General features: G+C 42.7%; 1 protein-coding gene across 1 annotated transcript in view; it reads left to right on the top strand.

The window, feature by feature from the left end:
- Positions 1-23667, top strand: part of MYO1D (myosin ID) — a 345116-nt gene that overhangs the window by 244243 nt on the left and 77206 nt on the right. The window contains exon 21 of the mRNA XM_044248397.1: positions 15235-15389. Within this exon, the coding sequence (XP_044104332.1) occupies positions 15235-15389 (155 nt within the window). The remainder of the gene's footprint in view (positions 1-15234; positions 15390-23667) is intronic.

Raw genomic sequence — 23667 nt, 5'->3', positions numbered from 1 at the left:
CACATAGCTAAGTTGGGGTTAGTGCCCAAGTCATCCTCTCTCCGTGGCTTTTCCCCACTTACCGGCCTGTTTCCCAGAACACAAGGGGACACTCTGGGAGCCGTGTATCGTACCTGGATGACAACAGAGCTTAATCTTTGATTATTTGTGTAGCAGAAGAAATTGGGTGCTATTTTCCCTCTTTTCTTCCAGAGCTCTGACCCATAGTCTGGGCTTACAAGAGAGGAGTTCCTATGCACAGCAGCATCTGGCCGCCAGACAGGGTGGAACAGGCAGGAGGAGAAGCCCATACTCTGCAATGGGAAGGGGACTGAGAAAAGAGTCCTCCGGCCCAGGCAGTGTCTAGGAAGGGGTCCTCCATCTGGATGGTTTCAGCAGACACCACCGAATCTCTTTTCCCTGCACTCCTGCAGCCAAGGCTCCTAGGATGTGCTGATGAAGTTACTCCTGTTAAAATTCTCATTTTATTAGGCTTTAATCAGGCTCTCCCGTGAAGGGCTACATAAACTCAGTTCTAAATTTTGCATCGAAAATAGTCAAATGAGAGTGAAGCATCACAGACCTAAAATGCTTTTAGAAATAAAAGAGATATTTTTAATTTAATCATGTGAAGTCGTCTGGATGGGCTACATCTAGTGGCAGGAAGACTGATATATCCTCTTACCGGTGGCCTCAGAAAGCCCATGACCTGCATGGGTTTGTGAGATGATTTCCAGTGCCTTGAATATCTTTCCTTCTCTCCTTTAAGCGCTGACCCTATCATTCTTTTAAAGTCAATCTAAGAACTTACCTCCTGTGAAAACTTATTCACTTGATGTTTAGTGATATTTATTTATGCAACTTATGTTAACTTGTGCATGATATTTGAAAAAGCTTATGATAAAGAACGTGGTTCTAACTCAGTCTAAAAGCCCGAATTCCAGTTCCAAGGTCCACAAATTAGCTCATCTCTTGGCGCCTCAATTTCCGTATCTGTAAAATGCGGACATGGAACTAAGAGGGCTTCCAAATGTATGGACTGTTAAAATGTTCTTCGGTTGTTTATTTGTCTGTTCCACTGGTCCAGCTGGTTTGGGAATCCCCTACAATGAGGGCTGTACCTTCAGCATCTTTGGTGCATGCCTCCGCACCCCCCTCCCAGGCGGCCTGGCACTCTGCATTCCCCCCAGCGGCTACCTTGTCAGTGTTGATCACAGGGCTGACAGCACCTGTGGTGGCCAGGAGGTGGCACTTTGGTATTTCCTGCAGTAAGAGAACAAACCCACAGAGGGAGAAATCACGCAGGCTTCTGCTTTACTGACCCAAGCAGACTGACTATCTGGGGATCAAAATAAGCAAAGAGCTCTACTTTTTATATTTATATGTAATAAAATTGGCTTTTGGCGGTGGTCAGTATATAAGCCTATGGGTCTCAACACATGCATAGATTTGTGTAACCACCACTACAGCCAGGACACACAAGTGTGCATCATCCCAAAAAACTCCCCTGGGTCAGACTGCCGCTGGCGCTGAACTCTGACAACTACCAATCTGTTGTCCATACGTAGTGTTCTCTTTTGGAGAATATCGCATAAACGGAACCGTACAGCATGTTACCTTTTGCGGCTGACTCAGCATAATGCCTTCAAAATTTGTCCGCGCTGTTGCCTACCAGTCATTGGTATCATGAGTTTATTCCCTTTATTGCTGGATAGCATTACATTGTATAGACATAGGGTGCCTTGTTTCTCTATTCACCTGCTGATGGATATCCAGTGGTTTCCAGTTTGGGGCCACTGTGAATAGAGCTGCTATAAACATTCCTGGGTTTTTGAGCGAACATAGGGTTTTTACATCTCTAGGATAGATGCGTAGGAGTGAGATTGCTGGGTCACGTGGTGATTCTGTGTTTAACTCTTTCAGTACCCGCCGACTGCTTTCCCTGTGACTGTCTCATTTCCCATTCCCAGCAGCAGGGTGTGAGAGGCCCAGCTGTTCTCCGCCCTCTTTGTTGTTCCCACTTTGCTGTTGGCGTTGATTTAGTTTTGTTTTTATTTGGCCATTCTGACGGGTTTGTGGTGGTACTCATCTCTGCTTTGATTTGCATTTCCCTCCTAGCTAATGATGTCGACCGTCTCTTCATGTGCTGATTTGCCAGCCAGGGACTTGGAATCTTCTGCTCATTTCTAAATTGAATTGTTTGCTTTCTTCTTGTGGATTTTTTTTTTTTAAAGATTTTATTTATTTACTTGACAGAGAGAGATCACAAGTAGGCAGAGAGGCAGGCAGAGGGAGAGAGAGGAGGAAGCAGGCCCCCTGCTGAGCAGAGAGCCCGAAGCGGGACCCGATCCCAGGACCCTGAGATCATGACCTGAGCTGAAGGCAGCGGCTTAACCCACTGAGCCACCCAGGCGCACCTCTTCTTGTGGAATTTTAAGAGTTGTTTACACACTGATCTTCCTGCCAGTGTCTTTCTCAAAGACAAGCTTTAAGTTTGATGACATTCGGTTGACCAATATTTTTCTTTTATGAGTGGTGCTTCGGGTGTTTTTTCTAAGAAATGTTGCCCCCATCCCAGGTCACAGATATTTTCTCCTGTGTTTTCTTCTAAAAGTTTTATGGTTTTACATTTTACATTTATATCTGTGATTCGTTTTGAATTCATTTTACATAAGGCGTGAGATTTAAGTTGATGTTTATTTCTTTTGAGTGTGGCTGTCCAAATGGTCCAAGTTACCCAAATGGCCAAATCATCTTTTCTCCATTGAATTGCCTTTGTATCTTAATGAAAAACTGGTTGGCTGTATTTGTGTCTATTTCTGATTCTTCACTTTGGTCCACCGATCTTTGTTTTCTTCCCTTTGATAATCCCTTTAACAATTACATTATCTTCATCACTGTCACTTTCTATTAAGAAAATCAGCTACAGTGGGTCTTCCCACTTTGTTCTTCTTTTTCATATTGTTTTGGATATTCTGGTTCCTTTGCCTTTCCATACACACTTTAGAATCAGCTTCTTTTTTTTTTTTTTTTTAAGATTTTATTTATTTATTTGACAGACAGAGATCACAAGTAGGCAGAGAGGCAGGCAGAGAGAGAGAGAGGAGGAAGCAGGCTCCCTGCTGAGCAGAGAGCCGGATGTGGGGCTTGATCCTAGGACCCTGGGATCATATCCTGAGCTGAAAGCAGAGGCTTTAACCCACTGAGCCACCCAGGCTCCCCTAGAATCAGCTTCTTGATATCCACAAAAAGTTCTGCTGGGATTTTGGTTGGGATTGCATTAAATCTGTAGATCCTCTTGGGGAAAATATGCATCTTGATAATAGTGTGTTTTCCAATCCATGAACATACTATCTCTGTGTTTATTTTGATTTTTCTTTTATACCTTTCGTCAACATTTTCATTTGATTTCTCTCATCAACATTCTGTATTTTTTCAATAGATAGATCGTGTACATGTTTTTTAGGTTTATACGTTAAGTATTTTTTATTTTAGACTTCCTGTGGGTGGTTTTGTTTTTAAATTTCTGGTTCCAAAATTATATGTCAACCATACTTAAAATTTGTTTGATTTTTTTTTTAAATTCTATTTTTGGGGCGCCTGGGTGGCTCAGTGGGTTAAGCCGCTGCCTTCGACTCAGGTCATGATCTCAGGGTCCTAGGATCGAGTCCCTCATCGGGCTCTCTGCTCAGCAGGGAGCCTGCTTCCTCCTCTCTCTCTGCCTGCCTCTCTGCCTACTTGTAATCTCTCTCTGTCAAATAAATAAATAAAATCTTAAAAAAAAAAAAAGAAATATTTTTGTGTGTTGGCCTTGTGACCAACAAGAACCAGTGACCTTGTTAAACCTACTTATTAGTTCTAGGAGCTATTTTATAGATTCCTTGGGATTTTTTTCTTAATGTAGATAATCATGTCATCAAAATAATATGGAGACATTTATTTCTTCCTTTTCCTTTTAAATTTCCTTAAACCTGCCTAATTGCACTGGCTAGGGCTTCTTATCCGATGTTGCCCAGCGGCATTGGCAATGGAAATCCTTACCTTGCTTCCGATCTCGGCATAAAACCTTATGTCTTTCACCACTGAGTGTGGTGTTCGCTGAGGCATTTATGTACATGTGATTTACCAGGTTGTGTTCTTTTCTAATCCTGGCTCCTTGACAGCTTTTTATCACGAACGGATGCTGAGTATTGTCAAGTGCTTTTGTTGTGGGGTTGTTTGTGGACTGCAGCAGCCAAGAAAGAATTCTTGAGACATTGTATGATATAACTTAGTAAGTTTATTTAAATAGCACGGGGATGGGACATGTGGGCAGAGCTGCACTTTTGCTGTGTGAAGCTGGTGGTTATATGCTTAGTGCTCAAGGGGGAGGGGATGTGCAGGGAATATTAGATCATAATTTTTTTTTCAAATTTCTACTTCTAAACCTACTTTCACTAAAAGAATTTTTTTTAATTAGAAAAAAGAAAACTAGGGCGCCTGGGTGGCTCAGTGGGTTAAGCCGCTGCCTTCGGCTCAGGTCATGATCTCAGGGTCCTGGGATCAAGTCCTGCATTGGGCTCTCTGCTCAGCAGGGAGCCTGCTTCCTCCTCTCTCTCTGCCTGCCTCTCTGCCTACTTATAATCTCTCTCTGTCAAATAAATAAATAAAATCTTTAAAAAAAAAAAAGAAAGAAAAAAGAAAACTACATTCACAAGACTTCTGTGGTGTTTATCGTTCAGCTTGATATGAACTATGGGTGAGATGTACAGGCAGTCATTCTCATGACCTTTAAGAATGTAGCAATCAGCACGTCTTTGATCCTTCATGAGACGATGCAGGCTATATGTCAGCCTTCTGGACTAATGGTGAACATTTTTCTACTTCCATCCCTCATCGTTTTCCTCCTGACCAATTTTTGGTCCTTAAATCCTTAAGGTTTGAAGGGCAAAGGGCTCATCTTCTGTAACTTCTTCAAGCTGACAGGGGTCATAGGGATGTCCCTACCTCTGGACTGAAACTGGTCAGTGTCTGTCCCTACAGGTAGTTATAATGGAAAGCCATTGCTATAGAGTCAAGAGTGAACATGAAGGTGAATTTGTTTCAAGTAGGAAGGATCGTCTGTCAGCTGACCTGCTTGCACATATCTCAGCAATAGGAGAAAACAAAGTGAGAGGGACAACACGTTAGGATTATTGTTTTTTTAAAGCTTTAATTATTTATTTTGAGAGAAAGAGAGTACAAGTGGGGGGAGGGGCAGAATGGTGAGAGAGAATCTCAAGCAGACTCCCCACTGAGCATGGAGCCCCATGCAGGACCCCAGGATCCTGAGATCATGACCTGAGCCAAAATCAGGATCTGGCCACTCAACTGACTGAGCCACCCAGGTACCCCTAGGATTGTTATTACAATGAAAATAAGAAGAGTGGAGTGCGTAAATGGCTCGGTTGGTTAAGTGTCTGCCTTCAGCTCAGGTCATGATCTTGGGGTCCTGGGATTGAGCCCGGTTCTCTCTCTGCCCCTCCACCTCCCCCAGTTACATTTCCTCGTGCACACACGCCCCTCTCTCTCTGAAATAAATAAAATCTTAAAAGAGAGAAAATAAGAGCGATGAGAAGACACTTTAGTGTGGACCCTAGTCCACGTCCTGACCGGAAATGTAACCAATACCATTAGGTGACAATGGAGGGTATGTAAGAGCACCAGTTTGATGACTCATATCCAGTAAGTAATCCTGTTGTATTTTTGTCGTAATCTGGAATGTAGATACAACATTCTGCTGTAATAATGGCACATGGTCTGCCGGGTTCTGCTATTAAGACATCTAATGCCATTCTAGTTTGTAGAACTGCTTTGCGTACTTGGATCATTTCAGTGTTTAATGGTGTAATGCTTTTTTGAGAACCATTTAAGGCCTTAATTGTCTACTTATCAAGGGCCTCCACGTGCCGTATGACATCCTCTAAACCTGATGGGAGAAAAATTCATGGCATATGGTCACAGCGATAACACACGGATCTTGTCCATTGTTTGAGATACAGAAGATTGCCTGGACTTGGGGGTAGTCTTGGTGCTGTGGCCACGCGTCCCAGCATGCCCTGTAGTTTATTTTCCAGTCCAGCCTGGTGGAATCCACCGCCACACATTTGGCCCATGTAAGAACTGTGTTCCATTAGGTGCTAGCCATCTGAGGCCTTGTCATCTCATCCAGTCTCTAGAAAAGCAGTCAGTTACCCCAGCTTTGGTGGGGGGGGGGGCAGGATCCATCCCATTTGGTGAGTACTTTGGGGCCATGAATCAGGGTATGGTTTTTCTGTTCTCAGTACAAAAAGGCCTTTGGCTTAGTTGTCCTGTTGTGGGAGTAAGCTACATATATCCACCTTGGGCATATCAATAGAAAGGACTACACAGCTGGGGAATTCGTTGTCCTCAGCCTATCTGTGGACTGGCATATTCAGTTAAAATGTAGATAATCTGAAGATAAGAGAAGGGTCTCTTACGAGTCCCGTGTAACATTTACCGTAGGCCAGCAAGAAACATTCATTTTAGTGATGGAAATGTCCCTATGTGTGGTGTATCATATCGGTTATGGTTTTAAGGAGCACTTTTGTTATCCCGGCCACACAGAATTGAGCTGTGTTGGGGAGTCCATTCCATTGACCAGCTGTTTAAAATAATCACGTGCCCATGGGGTTCCTTATATTATCCCCATGGAGTAACAAGCAGGAAGACTGTCTACCAATACATGAGCTATTATGGCAGTATCTCTGAAGTGGACCTCAAGTTGTCTAGCTTAGGCAGACAACAAACATTTAAAGACAAAAGTAGAACCTAACATCCATAAGGATGCGTTATTGGAACATAATTTTTCTCTCCAAATTCACCCTGATTTCCAGATAGCCAAATCAAGACTGATCTGTTTGTAAATCAAGTCCAGTTTTAACAAACCTAGCCTAGTTATTTACATAAGCTCAGCAAGAATAGTGATTGATCATAAAGATCCTTTAAAATCTGCTTTGGTGGAATTTTGTATAAGGAATCTCTAGCTTGAACTCTTTGGTAGCCATGCAAGGGCAGAGCCATGCCGAATAGTTATCATCAGACTTGCCTGCAGTACTTGTAGATTTGGGTCTATTCCTCTTCCCAAGGTTCCCAGAATATCCCGAGGTTTCCTGTACCTGCCAGGAAGTGACATTCTTTACTCACCTGGTGGGGCTGCTGGGAACCCAGAAGCAAAGGATCAGACCAGCATCTCCAAGGGGCTTTACGGGCTCCATAAAGTCAACCTTAGTTCCTTGAAGCTGTCTGATATCTGAGTCTATGACTACCTCTCTCACGTACAGCATTCCTGTCAAAGTCTTAGTAGTATAACCAACATTTCCAGTGGCGTCCCATTACAAGGAGAACAGATTGTTTTTGTTTTTTAAGTATGATTTAAATTCTAGTTAGTTAACATAGAGTGATATTTGTTTCAGGTGTGCAGTATAGTAATACCACACTTCATATATCACCTGGTGTTCAGCACAAGTGCCCTTGATTCCCATCACCAATTTCATCCATTCCCCCCCCCACCCCGCCTCCCTCTGGTAACCATCAGTTTGTTCCCTAACTTTAGAGTCTATTTCTTGGTTTTCCTCTCTCCTTTTTTTTTTTTCCTCTCTCTTTGCTCATTTCTTTTTTTTTTTTCTTTTAAGATTTATTTATTTTAGAGAGAGAAGGAGAGAGGAGTGTGGGAAGGGGTAGAGGGAGTGGGAGAGAGACATTTCAGCAGACTCCACACTGAGCACAGAGCCCAACACAGGGCTCGATCACACAACCCTGAGATCATGACCTGAGCCAAATCCGAAAGATGCTTAACTGCCTGCGGCACCCAGGGCCCAACCATTTGTTTTCTTTCTTAAATTTCACATATGAATGAATTCCTATGGTATTTGTCTTTTTCTGACTTATTTTACCTAGCTAATACTCTCTAGCTCCATCCACATCATTGCAAGTGGCAAGATTCCATTCTTCTTTATGGCTGAGTAATATTCCATTGTGTATATACCACTTCAGTTGATGGACACTTGTGCTGTTCATAATATGGCTACTGTAGATAATGCTGCTATTAACATCAGAGTGCATGTATCCTTTTGTATTATTATTTTTGTATTCTTTGGGTAAATACTTAGTAGTGTGGTTGCCGGCCATAAGGTACTTCTATTTTTTTTAAGATTTTATGTATTTATTTGATATACAGAGATCACAAGTAGGCAGAGAGAGAGGAGAAAGCAGGCTCCCTGCTGAGCAGAGTGCCCGATGTGGGGCTCGATCCCAGGACCCTGGGATTGTGACCTGAGCCGAAGGCAGAGGCTTTAACCCACTGAGCCACCCAGGCACCCAGGCACTTCTATTTTTAACTTTATGAAGAACCTACCTTCTTCACTTGATCTTAGCCAAAAGCCTGAGAAATGATAGGAGAACAGATTCTTATTGAATTTCTGCAAGTAACTATAATTGCCATGAAAGAAAGAATACTTACTGAGTGTTTGATTTCTGGAGGGTTCTAATAAAAAGAAGAGTTCAGTGTTTCAATTTGTTTATAAAGGAATACTTTATCACATCTCCATAAATCATTTTTTTTAAAGATTTTATTTATTTATTTGACAGAGAGAAATCACAAGTAGATGGAGAGGCAGGCAGAGAGAGAGAGGGAAGCAGGCTCCCTGCTGAGCAGAGAGCCCGATGCGGGACTCGATCCCAGGACCCTGAGATCATGACCTGAGCCAAAGGCAGTGGCTTAACCCACTGAGCCACCCAGGCGCCCCCATCTCCATAAATCTTAAGAGAAAGTTTCCTTAAATCTGGAGAAGCAAACATTAGAGAACTAGCAGTGTTTCAAATAAGAGTCATAAAAACTATAATCATCTTCCTCAATTTATTTAGCCCCATATTACTAATTCTTGTTTCTTGAATGCAGCTTTTTTTGTTAGTTTTGGATATTTTGACACATTTTAGTCTTAAGATTTTAAAGATATGGGCGCCTGGGTGGCTCAGTTGGTTAAGCATCTGCCTTCGGCTCAGGTCATGATCTCAGGTCGTGATCTCAGGATCCTGTTCAGCGGGGAGTCTGCTTCTCCCTCTGCCCCTTCCCCCCTCCCTGCCACCCCCCTCCTGCATGCATGCATACTCTCTTTCTCTCTCAAATAAATATTTGTCAAAGTCCTCTTCCTGAATCTCCTTGAAGACAAAACTCATTCCACAAGAGCATCAGAACAGTAACTATAAATGACAAAAGATTCCAAAATAGACATGGTTAAAGATCTGATATGAGGGCTCGTTATAATGTAGCTGACAAGGAAAGGTAGTTATTCTTGTGACACATAGTGTTTTAATAATTAAAATTTTAAATGATGACCTTATACCAGAACATATTAAAGCTCTAGGAATTTCATTAATTTCTAGAACAGGTAAGCATCCACCCATACAACATGACCTAAGGTTTCTCATCGTTTGTTTGACAGTGCTTCCCACATAACTTAACGTACCAAATAAGTCTAATTCATCCGGAGACTTCGTTTACAATTCACATATATGGGAAGTTGGTTAAAACCCTCAGAAAGTTCTAAGCACATGCTTAAATAGGATTACAGATCATCATAAATTTAATGTTTACATTTAACCAAACTGGCAGTAAGAGATTGTACACAGAGCTATATAGTTGTTAGCAACACGTACCTCCTTTAACACTGAGAAGTTTTAACCTGCTTAAGTAATCAAAGACCTGATAAAGACAGGTTTGGTTTTCTGGGCAGATAAAGAAAAGATATTAAAAACAACAACAACAAGAAGAAGAAAAACGTGGTTTACATTTTCTTATGAAGAGCAGACCCAAGAGTCCAGGAAAATTTTGTCTTTTACAAGGAGAGGAGCAGAATTTCCTTTTTCCTTAAAAATGTATTTACTTTTAATATATTTATTTACTAGAGAGAGAGAGTGAGAGAGTGTGAGAGAGCATGCGTGCAGGCGTGCTAGCTAGGGGACGGGCAAAGAAAGAGAATCTCCAGCAGACTCCCCGCTAAGTGCAAAGCCCCCCTGTGGGGCTCAATCCCATGACCCTGAGATCATGACGTGAGCTGAAATCAAGAGTTGGATGCTCAACCAACTCAGCCACACAGGAGCCCCCTATGCCCGTATACTTTTTAAAAATTTTTTTCATAAGACTTTATTCATTTATTTGACAGAGATCACAAGTAGGTGGTGGGGTGGGGAGAGAAGCAGGCTTCCCACTGAGCAGAGAGCCCGATGCAGGGCTCGATCCCAGGATCCTGGGATCATGAGCTGAGCCAAAGGCAGAGGCTTAACCCACTGAGCCACCCAAGCACCCCTATACATGTATACTTTTAAAATCCATTTATTTCAACCTAGTCCTGACTGTGCATAAAATTCTTTTCCAAAGATTTCCCTTCACAAACCTTCTGCAGCTTTCTTTTTCATTCAGATTTTGTCCTAATAAGCCTTTTCTCTCCAAGCAACCAGTCTCATTTTAGGACAGAATTTCTTTTTCCCTCAAAAAAAAGTATTCCCATTCCTTGTATCTTTTTCATATGTCCCCTACTTTCCTGCAGACAGAGTTGTTTTCCTTATTTCCATCAGTCTTAATTACATTTAGCAGAGTTTTAACTCATAGAAACCTTAATCTCCAGAGAAAATTAAGTAGTAACCAATTAATTGTGAACAGCCTCTTATACCAGAATTCTTTAGATCTGAGATTTATGAACACAGTTCATAAATTCTAAAAACATGTTGACCGGCAGACCCAAGTATCCTCGGTTTCTCCATGGTAAAAAGTCAAAAGCACAAACCTACACTGAGTAAACAATGCTTTCGTATTTATTTGGGAAAGACTTAGATATCCAGTTAATTCAATCCAATTCATCATTTAACTTAGCAAAACTTCAAAGTTTGAGGTTACCCAAAATTTTGAAAGCTATTTAAAAGTTTTACTGATAAGCCTTTCATTTATTCGCCCTACTTGTTCTTAACAATTACCCACGAAAACTTTGAGACAAAATTAACCATCATTGAAGTCACCTTTTTGCTGACAAGTTGCAACAGAGATAACAAGAGCTCATTTGACCTGTGGTAAACCTTGGTAGAGTAGAAGTTTTATATTTAATGCTGATAATTCTAAAGACATATTCTACCTTAATTAAACTAACAAATTCAAATTAGCTTAATATGTTATACCCCGGTCTTCTAAAAGCCAATCAGTTTGTTACCCACTGTCAGTTTTTATCTGGGACACCCACTGGGAAATCTGAGGTGGGTGGTGTAAGTCCAGGGAGAAATGCTCTTCCCTCCTCGAGAGCAAGGGGAGGAGAAGCAGAGGCACAGAGGACGTACGGAAACTGGTTATGCAATCCGCGTCCAAGGTGGTGCAGAAACGGGAGGAGGGGGAGGTAGAAGCAGAAGAGGTGAGGTGCCACCAGCGAGACTGGAAGCAGATAAAAGCCCAAAGGTCAGTGAGAAAGAACTCCCGGTCCTAGAGCTCGTCATCTCAAACAGATGAAGAGACGCGTGTTGTCTTTCGACCAACAGAAAGTGAAAAGAGGCTGTCCCTGTCGGGCCAGAGAAGACAGGGAACCTCCCTGAAGCAAAAAGACTTTCGGCAGCTGCGTGGGAATGTTCTTTAAGATCTCCATCTCAAGGTAGACTTACCAGACAACTGGCTCCAATTATCATAGCCATTAACCCTGGCAATGAATGAGGGAGAAACAGCCCCCCATATAGCAGGAATCTAGTGCTGTTAGGCAATGTTCATCCAGTCCTCTCAAGATGCATACCAGATCTGAGACAGAAAAGAAGAAGCAAACAAAAAGACCAGTAACTCAGGAAAAAGAGGGGGGACGATACAGAATCTTGGCTACAACCTGTTTACAGGCGAGACAAGGAGGGAAGCACACAAAGAACATACAGAACACAGGGAAGGTGGTAGATTATCAGAAGGACCTGAGGCAGTTCGCTGATGGTAGTTTGAGGAGTAGAGGTGAGGAGAGGGGCTTCCTAGAGCCCCTGCAGGAGTCTGGACAGATCAGGGATTTGGTACAGGGTCACAGCTGCTGACCTTGTGGGGTCTCAGTCCATTTTCCCTGCCACCTATAAAAGAGTCCAACGGATAAATACTGTTAAACCTTCAAGACCTGTTAATGGGCCATTTTGTTTTTATCATCCCTCAGAGATGATTGAGGCCAAGCATCATTATGGAAGAAGAGGCACTTTTTCTTTATATCCTCTTGTCCAAATGGACTCCAATGTGTTAGGAGACAGCCCAAAGGAGAATCCTTGGGATCGAAGAGGCAGATCCCATAGTTAATTCCTACCAAACGAGGAGAGGACATTTACCAGGAGTCCATTACCAAAATCCTTCTCAGCTCCCAAGTGGCATTCCATCAGGGATATTGCTAAAGGTTCCTGGGGTTCCAAGTGGCAGGAGGTGTCCCGGATCTGGACCGCTCTTGACACCTTTGTACTATCTGAGAAGGGATGATCACCTCCCTGCCTCCCTGTGACATCTTAGACTACAGTAGGTGCCGGTGAATGGACTGAATCACCACAGAGATTGGGGCTGCCTCTTCCCATTTGGGGAAGTTAATATATTTGGCAACCAATAATGATACCCTTGGTAAGCCTCTAGATCTAGTATTAACAGATGGGGTAGAGGCCATGACCTTTGTTAAGAAGGACGGCTATTTCATATCATACTAAGCATCATATATCTAAGCTAGAAGTACTTAAAATCAGAAAGCAAGACAGAGAATGCCAGATGGCCCATGGGGAACAGCAAATGAGAGACATGAAAAACCAAAAATATCGCACTTCTATCTAATCTGAACAGCCTTCTCAAGAGCTTTATCCATGATCCAGCCCCAAGGAAGCAGTCTCCCTTTGGTGGGTAGATGCCTCAACTGGGTAATAGCTCCCACTGGTCCCTATTGGGAAGGCTGTGGTCAGACATATCTTAGATTTTATGTTCCTTGAGGGACCACACCAGGTTATTTAGGAGGAAACCTTACTCGGGAGCCTTAAAACGGGTGGCCATTCCAATGACATGTATGGCCGCCCTATGCCTGAGAAGAATGCAAGTATTGAAAGAACAGGTAAAACAGGGAGAGCCTGATTTCTGAGCCCAGTGCCATCATGGCCAAGATACTGGTATCTAGCCAGGTGGCAGGTGTTTGACTTCCCCATAGTCTAGCCACAGGCAAGAGGTTTTCTCTTGAGCACTAAGACACATTCAGAATCATTGTACTATTCAGGACATCTCTGGAAAAGAACAAGAAGAGGCTGGGGGGATAAGAAGGACTTAGCAAGTCACACCAAGGCCCTTAGAGTCCCTCCACGATCCCCATGCGGGTTGCTGGTGGATCATGGAGTGCAACAGCCAAGAAGGAATTCTTTGGGCGTTTTGCGGTGCAAATTAGTAAGCTTTTTGTTGTTGTTTATCATTAACGTGCAAGAGCACATGGTGGGGGTGGGGGCAGAGGCAGAGAGAGGATCTCAAGCAGACTTCCACTGAGTGCAGAGCCCACATGGGGCTCCTTCTCACAACCCTCAGATCATGTCCTGCGCCAGAACCAAGAGTCAGACGCCCAACCGAGCCACCCATGTGCCCCTTTAGGAAGCTTATTTAAATAGCATAGAGACAGGACTGATGAGCCAAAAGAGCTGCACTTTTGCTGTATGAAACTGGTGGGTATATGCTTAGTGCTCAAGGAGGCAGGCACGTGCTGAGTATTAGATCATAAATGTTTCTTCGAGGGGCACCTGGCCGGCTTAGTCAGTGAAGCATGCAACTCTTGTTCTTAGGGTTGTGAGTTTGAGCCCCATGTTAGGTGTAGAGATTACTTAAAAAATAAAATCTTCAAAAGAATAAAAAATAAAAATAAATGTTTCTTTCAATCTCTACTTGTGAAGCTACTCTCGCAATATCTCTCTAGTACTTATGCTTATCATTCAGTTTGATCATTATTATCCGTGAGATGTATAGGGAGTCATGAGACCCTTTAAGAATGTAACGACCAGCGTCTATTTGATCCTTATCGAGACTCTGCAGGCTATAGGTCAGCGTTCTGGGCTAAAGGTGAACATTTTTCTGCTTCTATCCCGCATCACTTTTTCTACAGCAAGTGACATGATCATGTGCCTTATGTATTCTGTTGCAGCAATGGATTACATTGATTAATTACTGGATATTGAACTATCTTTAGATTTCTTAGATAAACTCCACCTGGTCATGTTATATTATTATTCTTTATATTGTTGGATTCGACTTTTTGGTATTTTGTTGGCCATTCTTACATCCATGTTGATGAAGGCTATTGGATATTGATTTACAGTTTTCTTGTACTGCCTTTATCTTTTTTTGCTATCTGGATAATACTGGCTTCATAAGATGAGTTACAAAATGTTCCCTTCCCCTTAAGAAGAGACATGGAGAATTGGTGTTATTTCTTCTTTAAATGTTTGGTAGAATTCACCAGTGAAATCATCTGAACCTGGAGGGGTTTTTTTTTTGAAAGTTTTTTTTTTTTTTTAAGATTTTATTTATTTGGGAGAGAGCGTGAGGGAGAGGGAGAAGCAAACTCCCCACTGAGCACAGAGCCGCCACAGGGCTCAGTCCCAGGACCCTAATATCATGACCTGAGCTGAAATCAGATGCTTAAATGACTGAGCCACCCAGGCACCTCTTTTTTCAAACGGTTTCTAATCACAAATTTAATTTCTGTAATAGATAAAGCAGTACTCAGGTTATCTATTTCTTCTTGGCTGAGTTTTGGTAGTTTGTGACTTTCAAGGAATTATTCAAGGAATTATTATTTCAAGGTTTCATTCAAGTTCTTGAATTTATGTACACAGACTTGTTGAATATTTCCTTGTTACCCTTTTAACATCTGTGTGGTCTATAGTGCTATCCCCTCCTTCATTCCATATTGGTAATTAGGTCGTTCTCACTTTTATTTTCAGACTAGAGGCTTAGCAATTTTATTGGTCCTTTGAAAGAACCAGGTTGTTGTTTCATTGATTTTTCTCTATTATTTTACTGTTTACAGTTTCACAAATTTTTAGTCTTCTCTTTATTGTTTCCTTCCGTTTTGCTTGTTCCATAAGACCTGGTAAAAACTGAAGTCATCAGGGTCACTGATCAGAAATAATTATTAAGTTACAAAATATATTTTTTAAATGTATTCTTTTGAGAACCATCTTAATAGTTTTCCATGCTTTGTCTCTTTGCAGTTGACTGGTCTGAGCGTCTCCAATGGAAAGGACCAACTTGTAGTGTTCCATACAAAAGACAACAAAGACCTCATTGTCTGCCTTTTCAGCAAACAGCCAACCCATGAGAGTCGAATAGGAGAACTTGTTGGCGTCCTGGTGAATCATTTCAAGAGGTAAACTTGATTTTTCTAACTGAGGCAGGTTTTGAACATATAAAATCTTTCATTATAATTCTTACTGAACTTGTATTGGGCCAATTTCAGTGTATTTGAGTTGTTTTTCTTTATAAGAAAACTGAAATCATCTATCTGTTTCACAGAAGGCAAAATTAGCATCTAGGCTTGGTTTCAAGATTAGGAATGATCGTCTAGTTCTCCAGCCTTCAGCTGAACCAACAATGAGAGTTCCCCACTGGTGATTTCTTCATTGCCAATCCAAATGTAGTTAAATCCAAAAGACAGAAAAATTACTTTATATTCATATTATCACTGCTTCTCGTTTATTCCAGATATAATCAGTGAGTGTGTCTAATATGAATATAAATTAGAAGACAGGTTTAAGATGACATATTGGTCCGTGAAGACCAAAGGAATTTCTGAGAGAGGCAACAACCTGTGCAAAAACATGGAGTTTGGGTGGCACGGGCTTATTCGCAGTAAACCCAGATGATGCTGGGGGAGGGGGTGGGGAGTGTTGTGGACAGTGATGTGAGACATATACACAGCACAGATCCCGAGAGCAGTGTGGACCAGTGAACAATCATTTTAAGCAGGTGAGTGACTGTGTCTGGTTATTTACTGGAATTGTTTCAGAGATGGGGCTTTCCTTCCTATAGGACATCATGGCGTATTTGGGGTAGGGTATTTCTGACTCCAAAGTCAGATCTTCTTGCCATCATGGCAGACTGTCTCTGTCTCCCCACGACCCTGATGCCAGGAAAAGACCACTTCTCAAAACTCAGTGACTGAGAAAGGACCCCGATCTCCAGTTCCTTCTCTTCCTCCACTACACTTCCCAAGTTGGCAGAAATAATTGGGTCTTCTTTATTCGTGTTGGATTTTTTTTTTCTTTAGTTTAGACATAGTTTTTCTTTCTCTAAGCAAAGACATATGTCAGATGTTCCCCTGTCTAGTTCGACTGTGTTCATTGCTGCTGATCAGCATGTGCGGTGTAACTGTGGAAGTGCGCCGCCTAGACCATTTATTTTATGTTATTAAACCTTGTATTCTAGATCAAAGTAGATCTTTACCTCTGTAGTTAAATGCTTTTCAGTGGTGTAAATTTTTAAAAATTTTGTAATGGTCATCTGGTGGGAAAAAAATAAGAATCTAACTGCAGAATTACCCCCAAAATAATGGTAAACAGATAGGCCTTTGAAAAATGCGCTTCCATCTGCCAAAGAGAGGCAAGAGAAATACTGTGGCATTTTGAATGGAAGGGAAAGACCTGGCAAATGGAGATCTCCGCAGTCATGTCTGCCACTCGAATTAGCAGGCTTATTTTCCTCCTAATTTTTTGTTCGAGCAAAGTAAGGACTATTCAAGCAATTTTAATTTGGATGCCTACACTCATGACTAGTTTTCGCCTGGGAAATTAAAGTATTTTTCTCAATCTGGGTCCTTGTTTAGCAAATTCCAACTCCTGTTAAAATGCTTCTGTAAGTGGTAGAAAATGTGAACCTGATTCTAGAATTATCCATTGCTTTCTCTCCCTCACATATGCATTCTGAAATAACATTTCTAGTTGTAGTCCCTCCTGTCTTTAATATGTGGAAGAATTTTAAATGTCTTTAAAAATTAGAAGTAGAAGGAGGAGGTGAAGGCTGTCAAAATGCTAGATTTTTTATTATTTATTTATTTATTTATTTATAATTTGACAGAGAAATCACAAGTAGGCAGAGACAGGCAGAGAGAGGAGGGGAAGCAGACTCCCTGCTGAGCAGAGAGCCCGATACGGGGCTCGATCCCAGGACCCTGAGATCATGACCTGAGCCGAAGGTAGAGGCTTAACCCACTGAACCACCCAGGTGCCCTATAATTTATTCGTGATGTTCCTATTCTGTGAATAAAAGGTCAAGTATAGATAAGAGATAAAATCCCTCATCCCAGGCCCCAGAAAATTCAGGCTTGGAATTTTGACTTAGTGTTAGTCATCAACTTGCTATTGACTTCTTGAGGAAAGGTTAATTTGATTTCTGTTCCAGCTATTTTCCTTTATTGTCAAGTGTCATATCATTGTTGTGACTGAACATTATATTGTGTTTTACAAGTACAGTGATGTGGCGCATGATCTAATTTGTACCTGGGTTAATTGTGGAAATCCAAAGGTGAGAGGGGTTTAAGTCCAGACCAAGATTTTATCTCCCAATAATTTCCCTGAAGAATAGTCTAAAAGATCCTCTGGTTAGAATTCAGAAGGAAAGGGATCAACATAACAAAATATACCATTGATAGAGTAGATCTGGGTTGTCTTTAAAAATTTATAAAGAGAGGATTTTGGTTTTAAAAATCTATGAGCAACATTCCAACCAAGTTTCAGAGACAAGAGGAACAAGTAAAAAATTTAGAAGGAAAAAAAGAGGCATTGTATTTTGTTAGGCCAACACAGTGCTAAACCCGAAACAAACAAGGATAGCACAAGAAAAAAAAATTACAATCCAATCCCACTTTCATGTGGAGATTTTTTTTTAAAGATTTTATTTATTTATTTGACAGACAGAGATCACAAGCAGGCAGAGAGGCAGGCAGAGAGAGGGGGAAGCAGGCTCCCCAGGACTCTGGGATCATGACCTGAGCAGAAGGCAGAGGCTTTAACCCACTGAGCCACCCAGGCACCCCGATTTTTTTTTTTTTTTTTTTTTATCTATTTGAGAGAGAGACAGTGAGAGAGAGCATGAGCGAGGAGAAGGTCAGAGAGCAAAGCAGACTCCCCATGGAGCTGGGAGCCCGATGTGGGACTCGATCCCGGGACTCCAGGATCACGCCCTGAGCTGAAGGCAGTCGTCCAACCAACTGAGCCACCCAGGCGTCCCCCGATTTTTTTTTTTAATCCTAAATAAAATGTGACCAAATTGGTCCAAGAGTGCCTGGGGCCTTAAAGAAACTTCTAAGTCGTGCTGACCCCCATGCATAGAGGAGGGTAAAGAGAAAGGACACACCCAGCTGAGGGAAGAAGCGGCCTCACGAATAAGACACAGCAGTGTGGAGAGAGGATGATGCGGCGTGAGGTCACAGCCTGAAAGGAAGCCTTTAGGACCGCCCTACCAGGCACCCTCACCTCCTCAAGAACTGCAGTTACAGCTGCCCCCCCCAAAGCAAACAATAAACCAGAAAGAGCAAGAGAACCGTGCATAGGCAATATGAAAAGAAGCAACAAAGAAAATAAGGAAAGGCAAATAAAGAAAAATGTGGGAATAATCTTTACATTAAAAAAAAACGACAGCTCAAGCACACCATCCAGAAACAGACACCATCCAGAAACACCTGAGGCAGCCAGAGCAGCAAGTCCTGGCTCTGTTGCACAGATCAGAAATTACTCCAGAGGGAAGGCGCAGGGATCCCAAGTCACATACAACTAGGGTATGCTAATGAAGTTAAACAGGCTTCTTTACTGTGGTTCTTCTCACAGGCTTTAATATGCCCTTGTCCATTTTAGGGGCACCCGGCTGGCTCCATGGGAGAGCACATGACTCCTGATTTTGGAGTTGTGAGTTCAAGCCCCACGTTGGGCATGGAGCCTACTTAAAAATAGTCTTTTCTAGGGGTGCCTGGGTGGCTCAGTGGGTTAAGCCGCTGCCTTCGGCTCAGGTCATGATTTCAGGATCCTGGGATCGAGTCCCACGTCGGGCTCTCTGCTCAGCAGGGAGCCTGCTTCCTCCTCTCTCTCTCTCTGCCTGCCTCTCTGCCTACTTGAGATCTCTCTCTGTCAAATAAATAAATAAAATCTTTTAAAAAAAAAAACAGTGTTTTCTAAAAATGCCTTTGTTCATTTTATTAATGTATTTATTTATTTCAAAGATTTTATTAATTTATTTGACAGAGAAAGACGCAGCAAGAGAGGGAACACAAGCAGGGGGAGTGGGAGAGGGAGAAGCAGGCTTCCCGCTGAGCAGGGAGCCCGATGCAGGCCTCGATCCCAGGACCCTGGAACCATGACCTGAGCTGAAGGCCACTCCAGCCTTTGTTCATTTTAAATACAGCCAATAAGAAAGCTGTAAGGACGTGTATGTCTGCGTTATATGTGTGTGTAGGTGTATACAGGATATGGGTAACACTTTATCTCTAGAGGGGAAAAGGGGAGAGAGGATACTGGGAGAAAGAGGTTGAAGGGAGATTTATTTATTTTTCACGCTAAACCTTTTGCAATAAATGTATGTTACTTCTCTAAAATTTTTTTTTCATTTTAATAAGTGGCAGCTGGTTTTGAGGCCTCTTGTAGCTGGCTCTGAATTCATGGTTATTTCCTTTCCCTGTTCAGAAAAGTAGACAGAAACAAAAGAGCTTTCTGACTGAATGATCTCTCTCATAGCATCTGAATACTTGGAAAAAACAAAAGCAAATAAAACCTCTTGGACACACACGAAACTCAATGTAACATTGTGTGTCAACTATACTCACATAAAAACAAAACACAACAACAAAAAATATTTTTTTTAAAGTAAAAAAAAAAAGATCAGAATAAACCAGCAAATAACCAGAAAGCCTCTGGGAATCTCCTTGTCATGTGTGGCCCGGCTGGGCCCAGGGGCCCGGGGCGAGCTCTCCTCCTCCGTGGCGGCCGGGCCAGCGGTGTGCCAGGCGGGTCTGCTGAGCAGAGGTTATGAAGATGGCCGCCTCGGTGTTTGGCTTGTGTCTCGGCCTCAGCAGCGGCCACCTGCTGGTGGGGAGCTTTCCTGCCCACTCGCGAGCAAATGGTCTCTCGTTGGCTGCCCAGGCTGCAGAGTCACCAGGAACTCTGCGATATTAAGCTGTCAGGGGACCCATCTGCCCTGAGCAGCTGTCCAGGCATGCGCCTGTCTGGATGCTGGAAACCTCTGTGGAACCCAGTCTCAGGCATAGACACTTCTTCTCTCTCCTGTTCTGTTTCTGGGGAGGAGAGCCAGAAGTCAGTGCCATCTGCTTCTTGGTTTTCGTAAGCTCCTGATTACGTAAGCAGTATCTTTAATATCTGCTTAATTAAAAGAACGCCGTTGCTTCTGGTCTTTTAACTCAGGGCAAGAATCAGACCCAAGAAGCAGGCCATCGGTTTGGCCCCGGGGAGTCCAGGCGGGGGGGCCGGGGAAATGTGGCCTCCAGCAGCCACTCCTCACTGCCTCCCCACTGCTCCCATGTGTGTCTCCTGCTCCTCTGTCCCTGACCCCCAAGTACACGTTTTCACGTATTCCCTTGATCTGTCTTCCCAGATTGTTCTTGAATACGGGTTACTATACACTGTATATATGACAACTTAAAATATTAGCTAAAGATAAAATAAAGACAGGTGAAAATAATGTACGTAGCCAACTATAGAGGCTTCATTAATTAAATTATAGTCCATCTCCTTGATGGAGTATTTGGGCCATTTAAAACTATAAATAGGGACGCCTGGGTGGCTCAGTTGGTTAAGCGGCTGCCTTCGGCTCAGGTCATGATCTCAGCATCCTGGGATCGAGTCCCACATCGGGCTCCTTGCTCAGCAGGGAGCCTGCTTCTCCCTCTGCCTCTGCCTGCCTCTCTGTCTGCCTGTGCTCGCTCTCTCCCTCTCTCTCTCTGATAAATAAATAAAATCTTTAAAAAAAAAAAACTATAAATATTGGGGTACCTAGGTGGCTCAGTCAGTTAAGCGTCTGCCTTTGACTCGGGTCATGGTCCCAGGGTCCTGGGATCGAGCCCCACATCAGGCTCCCTGCTCAGTGGGGAGCCTGCTTCTCCCTCTCCCACTCCCCCTGCTTGTGTTCCCTCTCTCGCTGTCTCTCTCTCTCTCTCTTTTTCTCTGTCAAATAAATAAACCCTTTTAAAAATAAAAACATAAAAAATAAATTATAATTATTGAAGGCATTTCATTGATGGTGAGAGAAAAGTAAGTGACCACAACCTACCATCCTCTGCCTCCTAGTATAGATACACATGAAAACACAGAAAGAGATGCCCACCTCCCGTAGTGCCAGAAACTGGAAATGTTCCCCAGCCACAGGCTCACTGAGAGGGCCGCTCTTCCCCTCTACTCCCGTGCCACCTCATCAGGCCTTCCCTGGCCGTCTTGGTAGGGAACAGCAGTTCGCCCCTCTGCCCACACCAGCACTCCCTATCCCCCCGCCCTGCTTAACTTTGCCCCACAGCTCTCATCCCCTCTGACACTGTACATTTACTCAGTTCTTTATCACCTATATTCCAGCTAGAATGCAAGCCCCATGTATGTCAGCAGGGACTATACTTCTGTTGTTGGCCGCAGTTGCCCTAGTGTTCAGAACACAGCCTGGCCCTCAGAGGACTCCCAGGAGGTCACCATTGACTGCCAAGGCTGGCTGCCGGGGCCCACTGGCTGCAGGACACTTCCGCCCCTTTCCCGGATAGGGCTCTTGCCAACCAGAAGATGGTAACGTAGCCCTCCTTGTCTAGGAAAGAAAAGAAGAACTCTGTTACAATTTCCTTCCCTTTGGGAATGCCTCTCTCCTGTACTGGTTACAAGATTTCTAGATGTAAGACATCTAGGGACAGACGTGAATAGGTATTTTAAGATACTAAGTCAGCAATGAAGAGAGCTCCGGGAAGAGCCAGGGTGTGTTGTGTGCTAGGAGTAGCAGCTTTTTGCCACAACTGAAGACCTAGGAGTACTCTCAGACTCTCCTTGTCAGTAAGCGGACAGGGAGGGACACGAGACATGGGGATTCCTGCTCAGATCAGCACCTGCGGAATAAGGAAAAGACTTGAGAACCACAGCCAGAGGCTGTGAGCATCAGCCAGCTCCCCAGCTGAAAGGCTGAGGAATGGGTTCTCACTGCGAACAGAGACAGAGGGAGAAGGAACCCAGAAGAACCCATATGCACCTTCAGCGTGAGAGCGTCTGGACTGAACAGATGTCTCCTTAGTTGTGAGGCCTGTAAAGGAGCACAACAGCAGGAAGGAAGACTCAGACTTCCTCTCAGCTTGACTCAGAATTGGTGGAATAGCACATTTTCTATAATTGTCATTTTAAATATGAAAAACAAAAAATAATAAATTTTAAAAATTATGAGATTCTTTTAGAATATCTTTTCTCACAGAAACAAAGCAACTAGGAATGTGGATGGATTCACATAAAATGTTCGTAGTAGAAAAAATCCTCTCAATCCATGCACCGTCTTTGGTAAGGTAGAATCATTACCAAATGAAGCCAGGAGTTATATCGCGGTCTTAGGAGGAAGGATATCAGGCCTGAAGATATTGTAGAAAATGAAAAGAATCCGACTGAGGCTATAAAGAGAAAAGAAACTGTGGTATGAAATGAAAAAGGAAAGCAGCTTATATTACTAGAAGACTCCAAGAACTCCTTGTCAGAAAAAAAAAAAAAAAAAAGGGAACAGTTTGTTAAAGGATATTATATTGCTTGCTGACCAAAAGAAATGAAGGGGGGAAAAAAAAGAAAAGAAAAATGTAAAAACAAGCCCAGCCTAGCTAAATTATGCCATTCAGAATTAGTAACTTCTGGCTTTCCACATCTGAGACTTCTTTGATGCAAAGTAGTTCTTGGTCTTCTCTGTTTAGCATATGCATTAAGTTAACAGACCTAGTAGAAATGAGTATTTGACAGGAAACAGACAGTGTGGCTTCTGGCCTGGCTCTGCCACCAGCTAGCTCTAAGGTCTTGAGCAGATCAACCTTTTTTGTTCCACAGTGTATGTGTAAGATTAAAGGTCTGCACTGATTTTGTTCATTCAGTTAAAAAATATATATATTTCTGTTCGCATAATGGTGACAAAGTCCTGGCAGTGTTTCCCAACACTGTAAATAAACTTCACACTACTGAATTGTACACTTACAAATGAGTAAGATGGCAAAAATGAAAGGAAAGTCAGGGTTGGATAGCCTACACCATAGAAACAAGGAGAAGAAAAAATTTCTTGAGGTTCAGTCACACATCAGACATCATCTTATGGCATAGAAATACAGAGACCCATGTCCTACCCTCAAGAAGTTGGCAGTCTTTCGAGGGAGACAAGTGTCTGAGTCATAATAAGTTTGTAGAAGTATAGAGAAAGTGGCTTAAAACACAGAGGACCGGGTATGTCTTTCCATGGGACAAAAAGATGGGAAAAATATTCTAGGGAAGCCTCATCAATGAGAAGTGGCCTTTGTACCAAGCTCATGAAGAGATCTCCAAGTTAAAAGGACAGACTTGCATCTTGAGGCAAGATGGAGTGACAAGGATAAGATTTACTCTCCTTTCTGATACAGCCATAAACAGACAAAATACACAAAACAGTAGTTTCCAAAA

This window comes from Neovison vison, chromosome 5, assembly GCF_020171115.1.
Source record: "Neovison vison isolate M4711 chromosome 5, ASM_NN_V1, whole genome shotgun sequence".
NCBI classification, from domain to species: Eukaryota; Metazoa; Chordata; class Mammalia; order Carnivora; family Mustelidae; genus Neogale; species Neogale vison.
This window is presented reverse-complemented; position numbering and strand designations above follow the sequence as displayed.